Genomic DNA, 14413 nt, shown 5'->3' with positions numbered 1-14413 from the left:
GTGGGACCGTGGTGCGGGGACAACCGGGGACTGAGCTGCTGAACTGGCCGAGAATGGGGAACAGCAGCCGGGGTTGAGCCCCGGGACAGAGCAGGAGAGGGGACAGCTGGTACAGCTGGTGGTCAGTCCCTGAATGGGCTGGGGAGAGGTGCCCGTACCCTGCGGTACGTTTGTTTTAGCTGGAGGGCCTGGAATTGCTTTTATTCTGTCACGCTCCCGAATGTAAAGAATAAACTCTCCTTATACTTTCTGGTGAGAAGCTCCATCCTCTGTGCTGCCCAATATCCCTCTCCAGTGTGTCACTGAGGTACCTGGGAACCACAGCTGGCCAAGTTGGACCTCATCGAAGTGTTGGGATCTCACAGAATGGTTCCTTTGCCCTGTGAATTCCTCCTTACTTTTGAGAGAGGTCCTGGAGCAGGGAATGCTGTGTCCCACTCCTGGGAGCAGGGATGCTCTGAGCTGCCCTCCCCAAGGCCTGCAGTGCCCCTGCTGTTTAGGGCTTTACTGAGCTCCTGCTGTCACTTTGTCACCCTCACCTGCTCCCTGTGTGCCCTGACACTGGGGGAAACCACTTGCAGGGAACCTGAGTTTGTTAGTCAGGGCTTGGTGATACCTGTTGTGTTTGCTGAAAACAAGCACTGAGCCACACAGCTACAGCTGCTCCTGTGGGTGTACACAGAAGTAATTTGTCTTCATTCCCATCTGGATATGTCGTTTATTCCCAAGAGCAGCGTAAATTAGAGACAGTCAGGAAATAGCTGTTAGAATTCAGTTGGAGAAATTAATTAATCCTTCCCTCTGTAGTGGATTTCACCTACCCGGTGCAGTGACACGGATTCCTACAAAACCCCCTTTCCCAGGGGGAATCTGGCCCCACATGCAAAAGCAGGCACACATATGTAATGACTTTGCCAGGAATGTGCAAGAATCCAGAACTTAAGCCTGGATCCCCATCATCAAAGTCCTGTACCTTGACTTTGAGACATTGTTTGTGCTCATCCCTGGTTTGTGTATTCCCAAGGTATGGATTTTATGCACTTGGATACCGGTGGGTACTAGTCAAAGAGAACACATCTGGGGAACAGAGGCTGTCCCAGGAACATAAACCATGGTTGGACTGCAGCCTTGTCTCACCCTTCCAAGGGAGGGGGCAGAGTTCTCACCCAGCTTTCCGTGTGCTTAGGTTGAACCATCCCAACGTAGTAAAAGCCTGTGAAGTTCCCGAGGAGATGAACTTTCTGGTTAACGACGTTCCCCTCCTGGCCATGGAATATTGCTCGGGGGGTGACCTCCGGAAGGTAACGGCTGCTCTGCTTCCAAGGGGCACCAAACCAGGGGCAGTGACACTGTGTGTGCCACCAGAGCCTTTGCTCTCCAGGGACAGGCGTGAGGAAGTAAATGTGAGGTGGGGAGAAAAGCCACACGTGGGAAATGAGGCTTGTGTTTTAGAAAGCAGAGGGCAATCCAAGGGGCAGATACTCTTTTATCCTGGTGGAGTGGTCATTTCCATACCCTGGGTGCTCATACCCAGCGTGTTTGGCTTTGCTGCAGTGTGTCTCCCTCTCTTTGGAATCTGGTCTGGTTTGGATTCACATGTATCCACTGTTATGGTGCTCTCAGCACAGGGAAGGATCCTGTTAGCCCAGGACTGGGACCTCCAGGGCTTCCAAGCCTTTCCTGCTCCTGCTGACTGGGAACTGCCATTCTGCAAATTGGCAACATCCAAAAACAAAGGAACCTTTCAGCAGTTCCCCAGGCAGTGGGTGCATGGCCCAATAGAGTTTATGCTCCCTTTCCAGTGCAGCTGGATTTAGGAAGCAGCAGTTTCTACAGGGGGAAAGCAGCAAATCCCTGTCACAATTTGCTTGGAAATTGCCTCACCTACACACTCAGGAAATTAGCTCTACTTGCAGTGTCTGATCATTTAATTTCTAATGAGCCCTTCAGTGTTGCACAGATGCTGGAACAATGGAAGTAATGGGCTTCATTTCATTGGATCCCTGTAATGCTTTGTTCATTAAAGGAAAAAAAAATAATTTTTTTTTTTATTTGTGATGTGTTCTTTAAATCTTTCTCTTGTTTGGCACCATTTGTGCTTCACATCACTAGTAATTTCTCATCATGGTACCTCAGAGGTACCTCAGTCATCTCTAAAAGCCTCAAGTGCAGTCAGAGTCAGAAATTGCTGAAGCTGCTTATTGACAGTTCATTAAGACTGATTGGGGGATGGAAAATGTTGTTCTTCTCTGTTGCACTGTGGGTCTAAACATGTTGTTTTTTTTATTGCAGCTGCTAAACAAACCAGAAAACTGCTGTGGACTTAAGGAAAGTCAAATCCTTTCTCTGCTTAGCGACATCGGTGTGTAGTCTAATGCCTTTCCTGTGGTTTTTTTCGGGGGTTGTTTTGGGGTTTTTAATGTGTAATGGCATCTTGCTTTTTCAGCTGACTGTGAAAAGGGAACTGCCAAGAACAGGGCGTTAAAACAAATCAGGTTTCTATTTCAGAGGAAGGATTTGGTGTCCCTGGAGTTAACAGAGACCAGAAACTCACACTAGTGATGTGCCTGTGGAATGGGACTGGAGAAGCTGTGGTCAGGTGTAGGTGACCATGACATTAATGTTTTGTTAAGGTCATGGTTTTCTGTTCAAACCTCACTTCTGCTGATGCCAAACCAGTTTTCACTTGAAGGAATGCAATTTTACAAGGCAAAAAGCACTGACTGATGTGAGAAGTGCCAGAGTTGCCCTGTGGCATCTCTGTGCAGGGTTGGCTTAGCAGGAGGGAAATTCTGTTTGTTCAGGGTGAGGGATGTCTGATACCACGTGGATTTGGGATTCTGCAGTTAGGAAAGGGAGCAGGCAGGGTGAGAGGGGCTCCAGATGACAGCAGTGCTCACAGGGAGCAATTGCATTTGATGCCTTTGTGTGCCTGCTTTAAAGCCATTCCCCAAGGCTGGAGTGAAAACCTTCCTGTGACACACTCTTGAGGTGTTTAATCACATACCTCATTTGTCAAGCTGTTGAGCTGTAGCTTGCTTGATGCCATAAGAAAATCAAAGATGTGAGACTTGAAACTGGCCCTCCTGTCCATGGGGAAGTGCCTGGCCTGGCCACCTGGACACCCTGGGAAGGAGGGGGATTGCCTGATGGAGGGTGATGCCAGAGTTTCTCCAGGAGCTAGGCTTTCCAGGAGAGCTCCTTGTTTTCTCATTTCTCTACAGATAATTTGTAGGAACAGAGCTAGTTTTGGCATGAGAAAGCATTTTGGAGTACTGGCCTGGACTTCTGTCCTTGCAGTGCTCAGAGGGCTTCCAGTTGTGTCCCTGAACTAAAGAGCAGCTCTGCTTCCTTCATCTTTGTTCCCCTTCCACCCCCAGAACAGGGATTGTTTCATCATAAGCTGAATGTCTTTGCTATGTCTTTGCAAAGATGTGAAAATGTAGTGGAGAAGAAATGCAAGTTTGAAGCTGTTAAATGTGTGAGTGGTGGTAAATCTTTGAAGGTTGGGGACTTGCTCCCCAATATTGTATTTTATCAGATGTATCTTTAATCAATGTGAGTTTATTTTCAATTAAATCAAACATGTCTTTCAGGTTCTGGTATCCAGTATTTGCATGAAAACAGAATTATACACAGAGATTTAAAGCCTGAAAATATTGTTCTTCAGGATGAAGGTGGGAAGGTAAGTCAGGTGGCCTCTGTCAGTGGTGTCTCCCTTGTCATTTCTGGGAGTTGTCACACTGAACTGGACTGAAAACTCAGCTGTGAATTTACTGTCAGCTTTAACACTGTCACGTGTTGAAGCCCTGCCACGGACTTTCTCCAGAATTTCCATTCTTTCCTCTTCTTGATTGTATGCTGTGGATTGTATGCTGTCACTGTGCAGATTTTGGGTTGTTTGGTTGTTTTTTTCTTGGCATTTGCTCTTCTGATGAACTGTTAAAACTGTCTGCAGATTGTCCACAAAATAATAGACCTGGGATATGCAAAGGATCTGGATCAAGGAAGTTTATGCACTTCGTTTGTTGGAACATTACAATATTTGGTAAGACTTTTTTTTTCCAGTGTCACCAGCTCTAGAGCTTGGCCCAGCCAAGCCCTGAAACCTCCAAAAATGGAGATCCTGGGGAGCTGTCCCCAGGGTGTCCTTTCCTCATGTGCATCGTGAACCTCCCAGATGGGTGTCTGGGGCTGTTGCCCCTTGTTGCATCACCTGTGGCTTCCAAGGGGAGTCTGATCCCATCCATCCCTTCCTGTGCCACGACTGGGGGCTGCTCTCACCCCCCAGCCAGACCCAACAAGTCCAGCTCCCTCCCATCTCATGGGTTGGCTGCTCCAGGCCCTGACCCACTGGACAGCTGGAGCTGGAGCCACACCTGGACACAGCTTTGCCTCTGCAGAAATGCAAGGAAATACCACGGTCAAAGTGTCTTTTTATGATCCTTTTTAGGCTCCAGAACTCTTTGAGAATAAATCCTACTCGGTTACTGTTGATTACTGGAGCTTTGGGACGATGGTGTTTGAATGCATTGCAGGATTTAGACCTTTCTTACATAATCTACAGCCATTCACCTGGTAAGACACTTACCCTTGGGGAGGTGCTTGTATGTTGTGTGGTAGCCTCTGGTCATGGTAACTCCTTCACAAGCAAAATTTCAATCAAAAAAATACAGTTATAAACCAGTCTGTGTGTCAGAGGCAGAAAACAGGAAACTCAGGTTTCTGTTCTGAGTTTGTTTCCTAAAGCTGCTGGACACTGGCACTTTTTGCTGCTGTCATATTCAACTGCCCCCTGACAAAAGTAACACTGCCAGCGTGTCCACAGAGGATTTTGTTTTGCAGGCATGAAAAAATCAAGAAGAAGGACCCGAAGCACATCTTTGCCTCGGAGGAGATGAACGGGGAGGTTCGGTTCAGCACCCACCTGCCGCAGCCCCACAGCCTCTGTGGGTGAGTGTGTCCCTGGCACAGGTGACCACTGTGGTCCTGTAAACTGAGGGCTCTCCCTCCTTCCTCCCAAGCACTGAGGGCTCCTCCATCTTCCTCCTCAGGAGTGTTGAAAGCTCCTGGCAAGCTGCTGTTTGCTGTTAAGGAATAGCCCACGTGGCTGTTTTTTTGGTGTTTTGGGCTTTCCTGTGCCCAGTTTGTGAGTTGATGGCAGCTCAGAACTCTGTGTCTGCTTTCTGCCCTTTACCACAAGGCCAGTGAGTAACATCTACCTGATAACTTGATGGTATTGAATCTCATGAACCAAGAACTCGAGGGAGTTTCTCCATGGAAGCAGAGGCTGTGTTGGGAAAACTGCTGCAAGTGCAGGGCAGGCCACAAAGATGGGCAGAGCCTGTTGAATAGAGCACTCAAGAAGAGGCCCAGGAAGTTGAGCTGCCTCAGTCTGGTGAAGAGAATATCTGCCTTCCCTTCCTTACAGCCCCTCTGCTTCAGTTTGATTGTAGAACCCATGGAAAATTGGCTGCAACTGATGCTGAATTGGGATCCACAGCAGAGGGGTGGAGGTTCAGATCCCGAGACCGGTCGTCCAAGGTGTTTCCTAATAATGGATCACATCCTGAATTTGAAGGTGAGTGAGGGTTGGTACTGGGTTTAAAGGCCTTCTGAAATCATCCCAGAGGACAGGAAGGGTGCTCAGTGCAGCAAAGCTGTAATCCTGGCTTCATCCAGCTGCAGGGTCACGAGGAATGTTTTTCAGGAAGCGAATGCAAACACAGTCTGTCTGGTACATCTGGAAGGCAAAATATCACCTGCAGTATTAATCTCTAGTTTTACACTTGGAGTAGAAGGATGACCCTCTATTACTGTCTGTCATCTTGCAACAGGCTCACCAAGATCAAATCAGGGTTTAATATTTACTAGTAGCAGTTTTCCTGAACTTCCCTATTGGTGCTGTGACTCCAGGTGTACTGATGTACTACAGTAGTAGTACCTGGAGTAGAACAGAGGTGGCATTCACCTGACTTTTCCCCTTGGAGTCATTACTGGAGCTCTGCTGGAGTAAGACTAGCTGAGGCAAGCATGTGTAGAAGCAGGAGGGTGGTTTTGTCCCTGTTCTTTTGATGGCTTTTGAAGGCTATTTGATTGTCATTTTCTCTGACATTAGAAGTTACAGGCCTGGGCTTTGAGTTTGTTATTACTCCTGAATTGATGATTGCAGTCACTGAAACTCAAATGATGCTCTAGTTCTGACATGTTCATTCCTATGTGCTCCTTCCCAAAACTTCCCAGGCTTCCTTTGGCTCTGATATCCAGGGACTTGTAACCTCCTTGTACTGTTCTTACAGATAGTGCACATCCTAAACATGACCTCTGCCAAGATCGTGTCCTTTCTTTTGCATCCCGAGGAAAGCCTTCATTCCCTTCAGAATCGGATTGAGTTTGAGACTGGGATAAGCACTGGAAATCAGGAACTGCTGTTGGAAACAGGGATTTGCCTGGACCCTCGGAAACCTGCTTCCCAGTGTGTTATTGATGGCGTGGTAAGAGTCATTCTGTTCAGTTCATGTCTTTCCTGTTCTCAGGGAATTGACAATCTTAGGGAAGATACATTGCCTGAACCTTCTCCCACAGGAGGTAATTTGCTCTGGAAGTGTAGTAACTCTTAAGGCCTTTTACTGGGTAATGTAAGCAGATTTCTATAGTTAGATTCTGCCTAAATACTTAAGTAATTGTTAGCAAAGCGTCCTTTCTTTCTGTGGGATCAATAAAATCAGTTTTTTAAGGCACTTAATAAGAAGAGAGTGCCCACAATGAGTAGTTCATGATGTAACCAGGACTCTCTGGGTTAGTAGGAGCTGTTTGGGGTTTCTCTGTTTTATCTTTTCTTCTCTTGTTCTCCCCAGAGAGGCTGGGACAGCTACATGGTCTATTTGTTTGATAAAAGCAAAACTGTCTACGATGGCCCCTTTGCTTCTCGGAGTCTGTCTGACTGTGTGAACTACATTGGTGAGTGTGCTGCACAAGTGCTGTTCCTTGTGGGAAATGAAAGAATCCACCTTGGCCTGATGACAGAGCCCTGGCATCTCCAGGGTGTGTTTTAGACCACATATGGAAGGTGCTTCTTTGCTTGCTGCCTCCCTTGCATGTCTGCTGAGATGACAGCAGTCATCTGCAGGACCTAATAAACCCCTCTGAAGGTTTATATATCCCAAATATATCTGTATGAAGGGCCTTGTGTACCTCTATGAAAGAAAAGGTAGTGACAGGGGACAGGAGATGTCTGCTGAGATCCTGCATGTAAGGAAATGCCTTGTGACATGCAGTGGCTGTTAAGTAGTTTTATTTTCACTGGTCTGTCTGCACTGGTTTTCCTCATCTCCTTTTACTGTCACTCAGGTTTATTATGATTGTTTTTTTTTTCCTGTGTTTTGGGTTGTTTTAGTCTGGTGAATCTCATTGCATTGTGCTGAATCTTATGACATATTTCCTGATATCCCAATGTACTGACAGTTCCCATCTCTCTAGGGGAACACACAAAGTCCTGCATCTTTTCCCCTAAACATCTACCTCAGGAGTCTGGGAGGAAATGTAAACAAGACTGGAAGGTGTCAGGACAATTGATTAAATGAAGTGATTAAATTTGCTCAGAGTTTTTGGGACAAAAACCCTCCTGGTGTTTTACTGCCCAGTAGCAGGTTGTCACACCCCTGAGGAGCTGTGACACGAAAAGCTTATACACACTTAAAAACTGAGCAGAGCTTACCTGGCTTGACCCCTTAGCTCAGGCACCTGCAGCAGGAACGAGGGGTGCTGTAGGCACTGGAGTCCTTTCCTGGGGTGGTTGTTTGCCTGTGTTTGTCTGTGCTCAGTCCAGGACAGTAAGATCCAGCTGCCGATCCCTCAGCTGCGCAAGGTGTGGGCAGAAGCGGTTCACTACGTGATCGGCCTGAAGGAGGACTACAGCAGGCTCTTCCAGGGCCAGAGAGCTGCCATGTGAGTCCCCACTCAGCCACAGCAGTCACTGTGCTGCCAGCACAGACTCTGCTGGCATGGACATGTGTGTCTCAGGGAGTTCCCGAAAGTTTTACAGCCCTCTGCTGTTCTGTACCTTTACATTATAAAACATTCTCGGGCTGGGAGCTGGTTCCACTCCAGGAGTTTTACTGTGCAGTGCCTGACATTGAGAAAAAAACTGGAATATACTCAGAGACTCACAGAATGGCTGAGGTTGACTTCTGGAAGTCCTCCAGCCCAGTCCATGCTCAAGCAGGGTCACCTAGAGCTGGTTGCCCAGGACCACATCCAGACAGCTTTTAAGTATCTCCAAGGATGCAGACTCCACAACCTCTGTGGGCAGGTTGTGCCAGTGCTCAGTCACCCTCCCAGCACTGGAGTTTCCTTGTTTTAAGTCCAGCTTAACCTGTGCTGTCCTTGTTTCATCCGTCAGGCTCAGCCTCCTTCGGTACAACGCCAACCTGATCAAAATGAAGAACAACATGGTCTCAGCATCCCAGCAGCTGAAGGCAAAGCTGGAGTTCTTTCACCAGAGCATTCGCCTCGACCTGGAGAGATACAGTGACCAGATGGCTTATGGAATATGTGGGTATTGGGGAATGCTTGCCTGGAGACTTTCTGATGCTGGAAAGGGTCAGACTGACAATGGTGGGCAGCAGTATGGGTGTATTTTAGCTCAAGTGGATGCAGGAGAAGGGTTTGGCAGAAGCAAAGGCAGGAGGATAAAAAACAGACCATTTTTGGAGACCTTCAGTACAGTGAGGCAGGTGGTCAGCTGTTCCCCACTGAGAACAGGAACATGGGAGCATAAATAGTGCAGGTGATGTGAATGTTTGCTGTTTATTCCCTCAGGGTCTGATTTCTTTGGAGTTGTCCCTGGGCAGCAAGTGGAGGGCAGAGCTGCTGCCTGTGCTGACAGTGGAAGGGCCTCTGTGCTTGATATCCAGAGGTGCCATTTGTCAGGATGGGAGATGGGCTGAAAAAGCACCAGCTGCAGTTTTAATGTCCCAGAAATGTCTGGATCTTACAAATACTGTTCAGGGGGGAATAGCAAGATTTACATATAGTTTGGATTATATGGCTAAAAACTGCAGCTTGAGCCAAAAATGATGACTGGGCTGAAGGATGATGATGGAAAATGGAAAGACTCAGTGAACTGGTTTTGGACAGTCTGTGTTCAATCAAAAGTGGCAGTTGTTGAGCTTAATGGTGGAGTTTAAAGACTCAGACTCGTTTTAGGGCAGTGATTGCAGTGGAATCCCACCAAAGGGTTAGTGTGTGAGTTAAGGTGAGCACAGAGTTGCAGCTTTGCTTGGAGATTCAGCATCATTCTCTTTGTGTTCAAATTCAATGGATATGTGTAAAGTCCAGGTCTTGCTTTATTTTTGTGTCTGTATCCTGTTAAAAATTAGCAACTCTTTTCTCTTAAGCTTCAGAGAAGATGCTCAAAGCCTGGAAGGAAATGGAAGAGAAAGCCTCTCAGTGTGCACAGGTAGGAGCACAGACAGAATGTTCTGGCATTCTGCAAGTAAATATGCAAATTACTTTTTAGTAAGAGTCATCCTTAAGAAAGTTAGAGCAAAACTTGAGTTTTTGCATTGGCTCTCACAGTAATACAGAGCACTGTGATTAATACATAAAAATCCCAGGCACCACTAGGAAGACAATAAATTACATGGCTTATTTCTTGCCTCTATGTAGGAATAGACTGGGTAGTTCAGGTTCTGGGTTCCATTGCCTGTATTCTTCTAAGTCAAAAGGCTCTTGGAGCCCTGACTCTGCCTTGCTTATATGATGGAGATGGGGGAATTGGGATTCCCACCTAAATTTTGCCCATTAGCTCTTTAAATCTTATTTCTCCTTGTCAGGAAGCAAGAAAGATAAAAGGGAGGCTGCTTCTAGCAGAATAATTCAAAGCTGTCCCTGGCTGTTTTCCAGACAACCAGGAACCTCAACAAACATTTCCTTTGCAGGCCATCAGAACTATGTTCTGTCATTCACACTGTGTCCATTTGTCAGGCATGGAGAATGTTTCACTCTGGGATACACAGGGGTATCTCAGTCTGTTTGGCAGGCAGCTTAACTTGTGTGAGTTCCAGACACACAGAGAGATGATTTATGAAGAAACTGATTTTTCTCCTCCACTGTGGTGGACAGAAATTTGGATCTAGGTCATACCATGCACTGAGAACAGCCACCTCAACTATTGTAGCAGCTTTTCTTTCTCCTAAAGTCTCCAAGGAGGCAGCCCATTGTCCAAACAGGTGTTTTGGGGATTTTTATCTACTTGACTGCTCTCCCCCTTCGGTGTGATCTGAAGCTCCATTTTCCCATTAGGCTGAAGATATTGGGTATCTGGATGAGCAGATCATGGCTCTGCACACAGAAATCGTGGAGCTCCAGAAGAGTCCGTATGCCAGGCGCCAGGGAGAGGTCATGGAGAGCCTGTAAGTCCTCTGCTGCTTATTTTTATGGCACAGAAATGGATTTCCTGGATTTTTAGGGGCTTTTTTTCCTCTGTTGCTGGTTGCCTCAGCGCTTTTGAAATGCAAAGTGCCAGTGCAGAGTAGTGTGTGATTGGTTCAAGATCATTTTGTTACTGGAAGGGAAGGTCCCACCACTTGTGGGACACTTCTCTGTCACTGACCTATGAAACCTCATCTCACAAGAGGCTGTGGCAAAGATATATCTTGATCTCATCTCAGGATTTCCTTTTGCTTTGGAGAGGGGTAGTGTTGAGTGAGAAAACCATGAGATCATTGTAAAACCCTGCTAAATATCTTCAGTGTATTTTCAAAGCAAGGGTAGATCACTTGTGGGTACTTGACTGTTTGGAAAGTGGATTTTTTTTTGTTTGTTTAAAGTATTAAAATAGGAAAGAGCCAAGTGGTATTACTGATCTTGGGAAGACACAGGAAGCAGTTACTGGGTTGCTGCTGAGAACACAAGGGGTGATTCTAAAAGAGAGGGATTGAACAGCCACTAAATCTGCTGTTAGTAAGAGCTCTCTGGAAGGACTCTGAGTGTTCAACATGCCTGCTCCTGGCATGTTCTCCCCCATCCCTCTTGGCTAAGTTCCTTTTCATCCACGTGTAGCTGCAGCAGCAGCAGAACTGGTGCCCAGGGCAGGAAGTGGTAAAGGGGAGAAGCCACCCCTTGCAGCAGCAGCCCAACATTCAGAGCAGCTCCAACTAATTGTGAACCTGCCTCCTAAAACATTGCTTTTTAAGCAATTCCACCACTGCAGCCCAGGGTCAGAGCTGGGAAACTGCTGCTTGTTTCTGACAGGCTGTGAGTTAGAACAGTGAGGATTTGTTCAAGGCTGGAAGTTTCAGTGTTTGGCTGCTTTTGAAATATTTGAAAGAAGTGACGTTTATTTAATGGGAAGAAGAGAAACAGTGTCTGTCCTCTTGTCTGTGACACAACTGTCTCTTTCCATTTGCAGAATATGACTAAGATTCAAGCAAAGAAATGCAGAACAGGAACAAGAATTTCTCAGGCAGTTGTGCAGTTACAGTTACAAAAATGAAGTTTAATAACTAAGGATACCAGGGAAAGAAAACACAGCTGGGGCATGTGGAAATTTATAACTGAAAATAACCTCCACCTGGTGTGGTTTTCTGAGAAGAAAATGCCTAATTCAGATTAAAAAAGAGAGACAGCTTTTAGGGAAGTGTTGGATTCCATCACAGAGAGCACCCCTGTGTCCCAAAAGTCATGCTTCTCCTGTAGGAGAAGGTGGCAGCTCCAAGGTCTGAGGTTCAGAAAGGCATCACTTCATTGCAATGCTTTTTTTCTTGAGTCCCCTGCTTGTTTGACATGTCTGAATCATATTCTTCTTTTTCAAGGGAACAGAGAGCCATAGACTTGTACAAGCAATTGAAAACAAGACCTCCAGGTATGGAAGGAGATGGTTTAAAGACTGTTTCACACTTGTACCCCACGATTAATTTTTCTGACCCCGAAGGCAAAAAATACTGTTTGATTTGACTGATGTGGTGGTTGCTGGCCCTTCCAGATCATGCCTACAGTGACAGCACAGACATGGTGAAGATCATTGTGCAGACAGTCCAGAGCCAAGACCGAGTCCTCAAGGAGCTCTTTGGCCATCTCAGGTACTTTATGCACACAGAAAACCCCAAACATGCAACCTGTGGCATTTGTAGCTTTGTAGTAGGAAAGGAGAGTGAAAATCATAGAGGTCAGAGCCCAAAACTCCATCCATGTTTCTTTAATAACTTAGTATTAATTCTGCTTCTCTGTGTTGAGTTTCCACTTTTTCAAAACTTATAACTGATGTTTATAGATAATAGGGCAGGGGATGAGAATGGAATGGCTTGCACTGTTAGGATCCAGGAGTTCACTAAAATGAGTGTTTGGGTTGGCATTGAAATCTTAACTTAAAAAAAGAAATAGTGTAAGAGCTGAGAAGATATCACAGGGATTTGTTCATTGAGTCTTTGGGTATCTTGAATCCCAAGGTGAGGCTTTTGATTTTGCTACAGGAGCAGGGAACTGACTCTGTGTTTGGTTTTCATTCTAGCAAGCTCTTGGGCTGTAAGCAGAAGATCATTGACTTGCTTCCTGAGATTGAAGTGGCTCTAAATAACATCAAGGAAGCTGACAACTCAGTGATGCAGATGCAGGGAAAAAGACAAAGGGAGATATGGCATTTGCTGAAAATTGCTTGTGTAAGTAGCTCTTGGATTGTCTGTTTGCTTTTCCTTCCAGGGCAGAGCCAGGAGACATCAAAGGAAACTGGGAGGAGACCAGAAAGGCAGAACTGCCACACTAGGGTCGATTTTTTTTCCACAGAGAAGGGCAGTGTGAGATGGTAAAAGCAAAAGCTAAAGAGGTGCTTTCCTGCTTAGTTTAGGGTGTTTTAAGACTGTACTGCTTAGTTTAGGGTGTTTTAAGTCTGTACTGCTCATTTTGCATTAGTTACAGAGCCTCTCCAGCTGCAGCCATCTCCCAGTTCCCACACGGGAGGGCTGTGTCTGTGTTACTAACAGTGCTCCCGTGTAACCTACAAAAGAGTGAACCCTAAATCCTACCTTTGTCCCTCACAGCCGATGGATTTGTGTCTTCCAGACCCAGAGCTCCTCCCGATCCCTGGTCAGCTCCAGCCTGGAAGGGCCGGCCTCGACTCCCGCAGCCGCGTGGCTCCCGCAGGGCTCCTCAGGGAACGCCCCTCCCCACCCTCTGTCCTCGCTGGCAGCTCCCCAGGAAGGGTAGGAATGCTGGGGAAGGAGAACTGCAGGGAATCAGCCTGGCTGTTGTGTGTGCACACACTCCCCAACCCTCCCTCTGCTGCTCAGGGGCCTGAGGGCACGGCCTCTCCCCTCCACCCAGGGCATCCCGTGGGCTTGGGATATGCTGGGAAGGCAGGTTTTGACATCCCCTGAAGGATAAACTGTCCAGCTCCTGACTGGAGTCACAGTAACTCACCTCTGGCAAGTCCCAGATAAATCAGGCCATGTTTAGTCCTTCTTAAAACTGCTGTGATTTCAAGAAGTCTCAGTTCGAGTGGAGGTCTGAAGTTTGGGTGAGTCCTAAGCAATCCATCTGGTTCAGTATCCAGGTGGGATTTTTATCCTTCCAAAATAAGCTTCAGGAGCCCATATGTCACTAATGCTCTAAAAAAAATCAGGAATTTGGTTGAACTCTTTCCTCAGAAACCACCTCCACTCTCTCTTCCTGAGCAAGTTCCACACACCACTCTCAGCTAAAGCACTGTGCTATTCATTTCCTGAATGTTCTTCTTTTATTTCCTATGTCATGTTGCTCTTCCTTGGGGTTGGACTTGCTTATCCCACCAGGGTATCTCCTACCACTGCAGAGGACTATAAATCAGCTTATTGGGGTTGTTTGGATTTGGGTTTGTGGGTTTTTTCACCTTCTGATGTTACTTTTGGTGGCTGAAATCTTGTCATCTTTTGCCTTTTTTTTTTTTTTCCCTGCAGGGAAAATTTTGCTGATGTGATACAGGAGAATGTGAATTACCTGGAACTCTTCAGCAGCATCCTGCAGGAGGTGAGGCAGGAGCAGAACAGCATGATGGTAAGTCTGGTGGGGAATCGGGAATTTCCCAGGTCCTGGTTTTTAGGAGCCACATCAGGGTGCTCTGGGGATGTGGGGAACTCCTTGAGCAGGAGGAGGGAGCACTTGGTGCTGGTGTCAGCTGTTCTCTGGGACTCTGGGCTGGTAGATCTTGCTCGGAATGCTGGTTGCATTCCCAGCTGGAGAGTCCTGGTTTGTGTCCCAGCACTGGGGTGAGCAGGGTTCACATTTCCAGAGCCCTTTTGGGTGATGAACAAAAACTCTTCTCGTGGCAGAGTTGGGACTTTAGAGAGTACTGAGTACCATGGAACAGTTTGGGTTGGAAGGGACCTTTAAAATCCATCCAGTCCCACCCCCTGCCAGGGGCAGGGACACCTCCCACTAG

At 46.8% G+C, this 14413-nt stretch overlaps 1 protein-coding gene across 1 annotated transcript; it reads left to right on the top strand.

Annotated features, from left to right (window-relative positions):
* The first annotated feature begins 905 nt into the window (after positions 1–905).
* Positions 906–14327, top strand: CHUK (component of inhibitor of nuclear factor kappa B kinase complex). The gene is made up of 19 exons (XM_029962604.1): positions 906–1301; positions 2293–2362; positions 3597–3685; positions 3959–4048; positions 4454–4578; positions 4846–4953; positions 5446–5581; positions 6300–6494; positions 6858–6960; positions 7824–7947; positions 8402–8553; positions 9399–9460; positions 10306–10415; positions 11817–11866; positions 11987–12083; positions 12512–12659; positions 13060–13199; positions 13932–14037; positions 14304–14327. Exons 1-19 carry the CDS (start codon positions 906–908, stop codon positions 14325–14327), a joined length of 2325 nt encoding a protein of 774 aa, XP_029818464.1.
* The last annotated feature ends 86 nt before the right edge of the window (positions 14328–14413 follow it).

This window comes from Manacus vitellinus, unplaced genomic scaffold (assembly GCF_001715985.3).
Source record: "Manacus vitellinus isolate BGI_N305 unplaced genomic scaffold, ASM171598v3 scaffold_48_pilon, whole genome shotgun sequence".
In the NCBI taxonomy this organism is placed as follows: Eukaryota; Metazoa; Chordata; class Aves; order Passeriformes; family Pipridae; genus Manacus; species Manacus vitellinus.
Note: the sequence above shows the minus strand (reverse complement) of the source record. Positions and strands in the feature narration are given on the sequence as shown.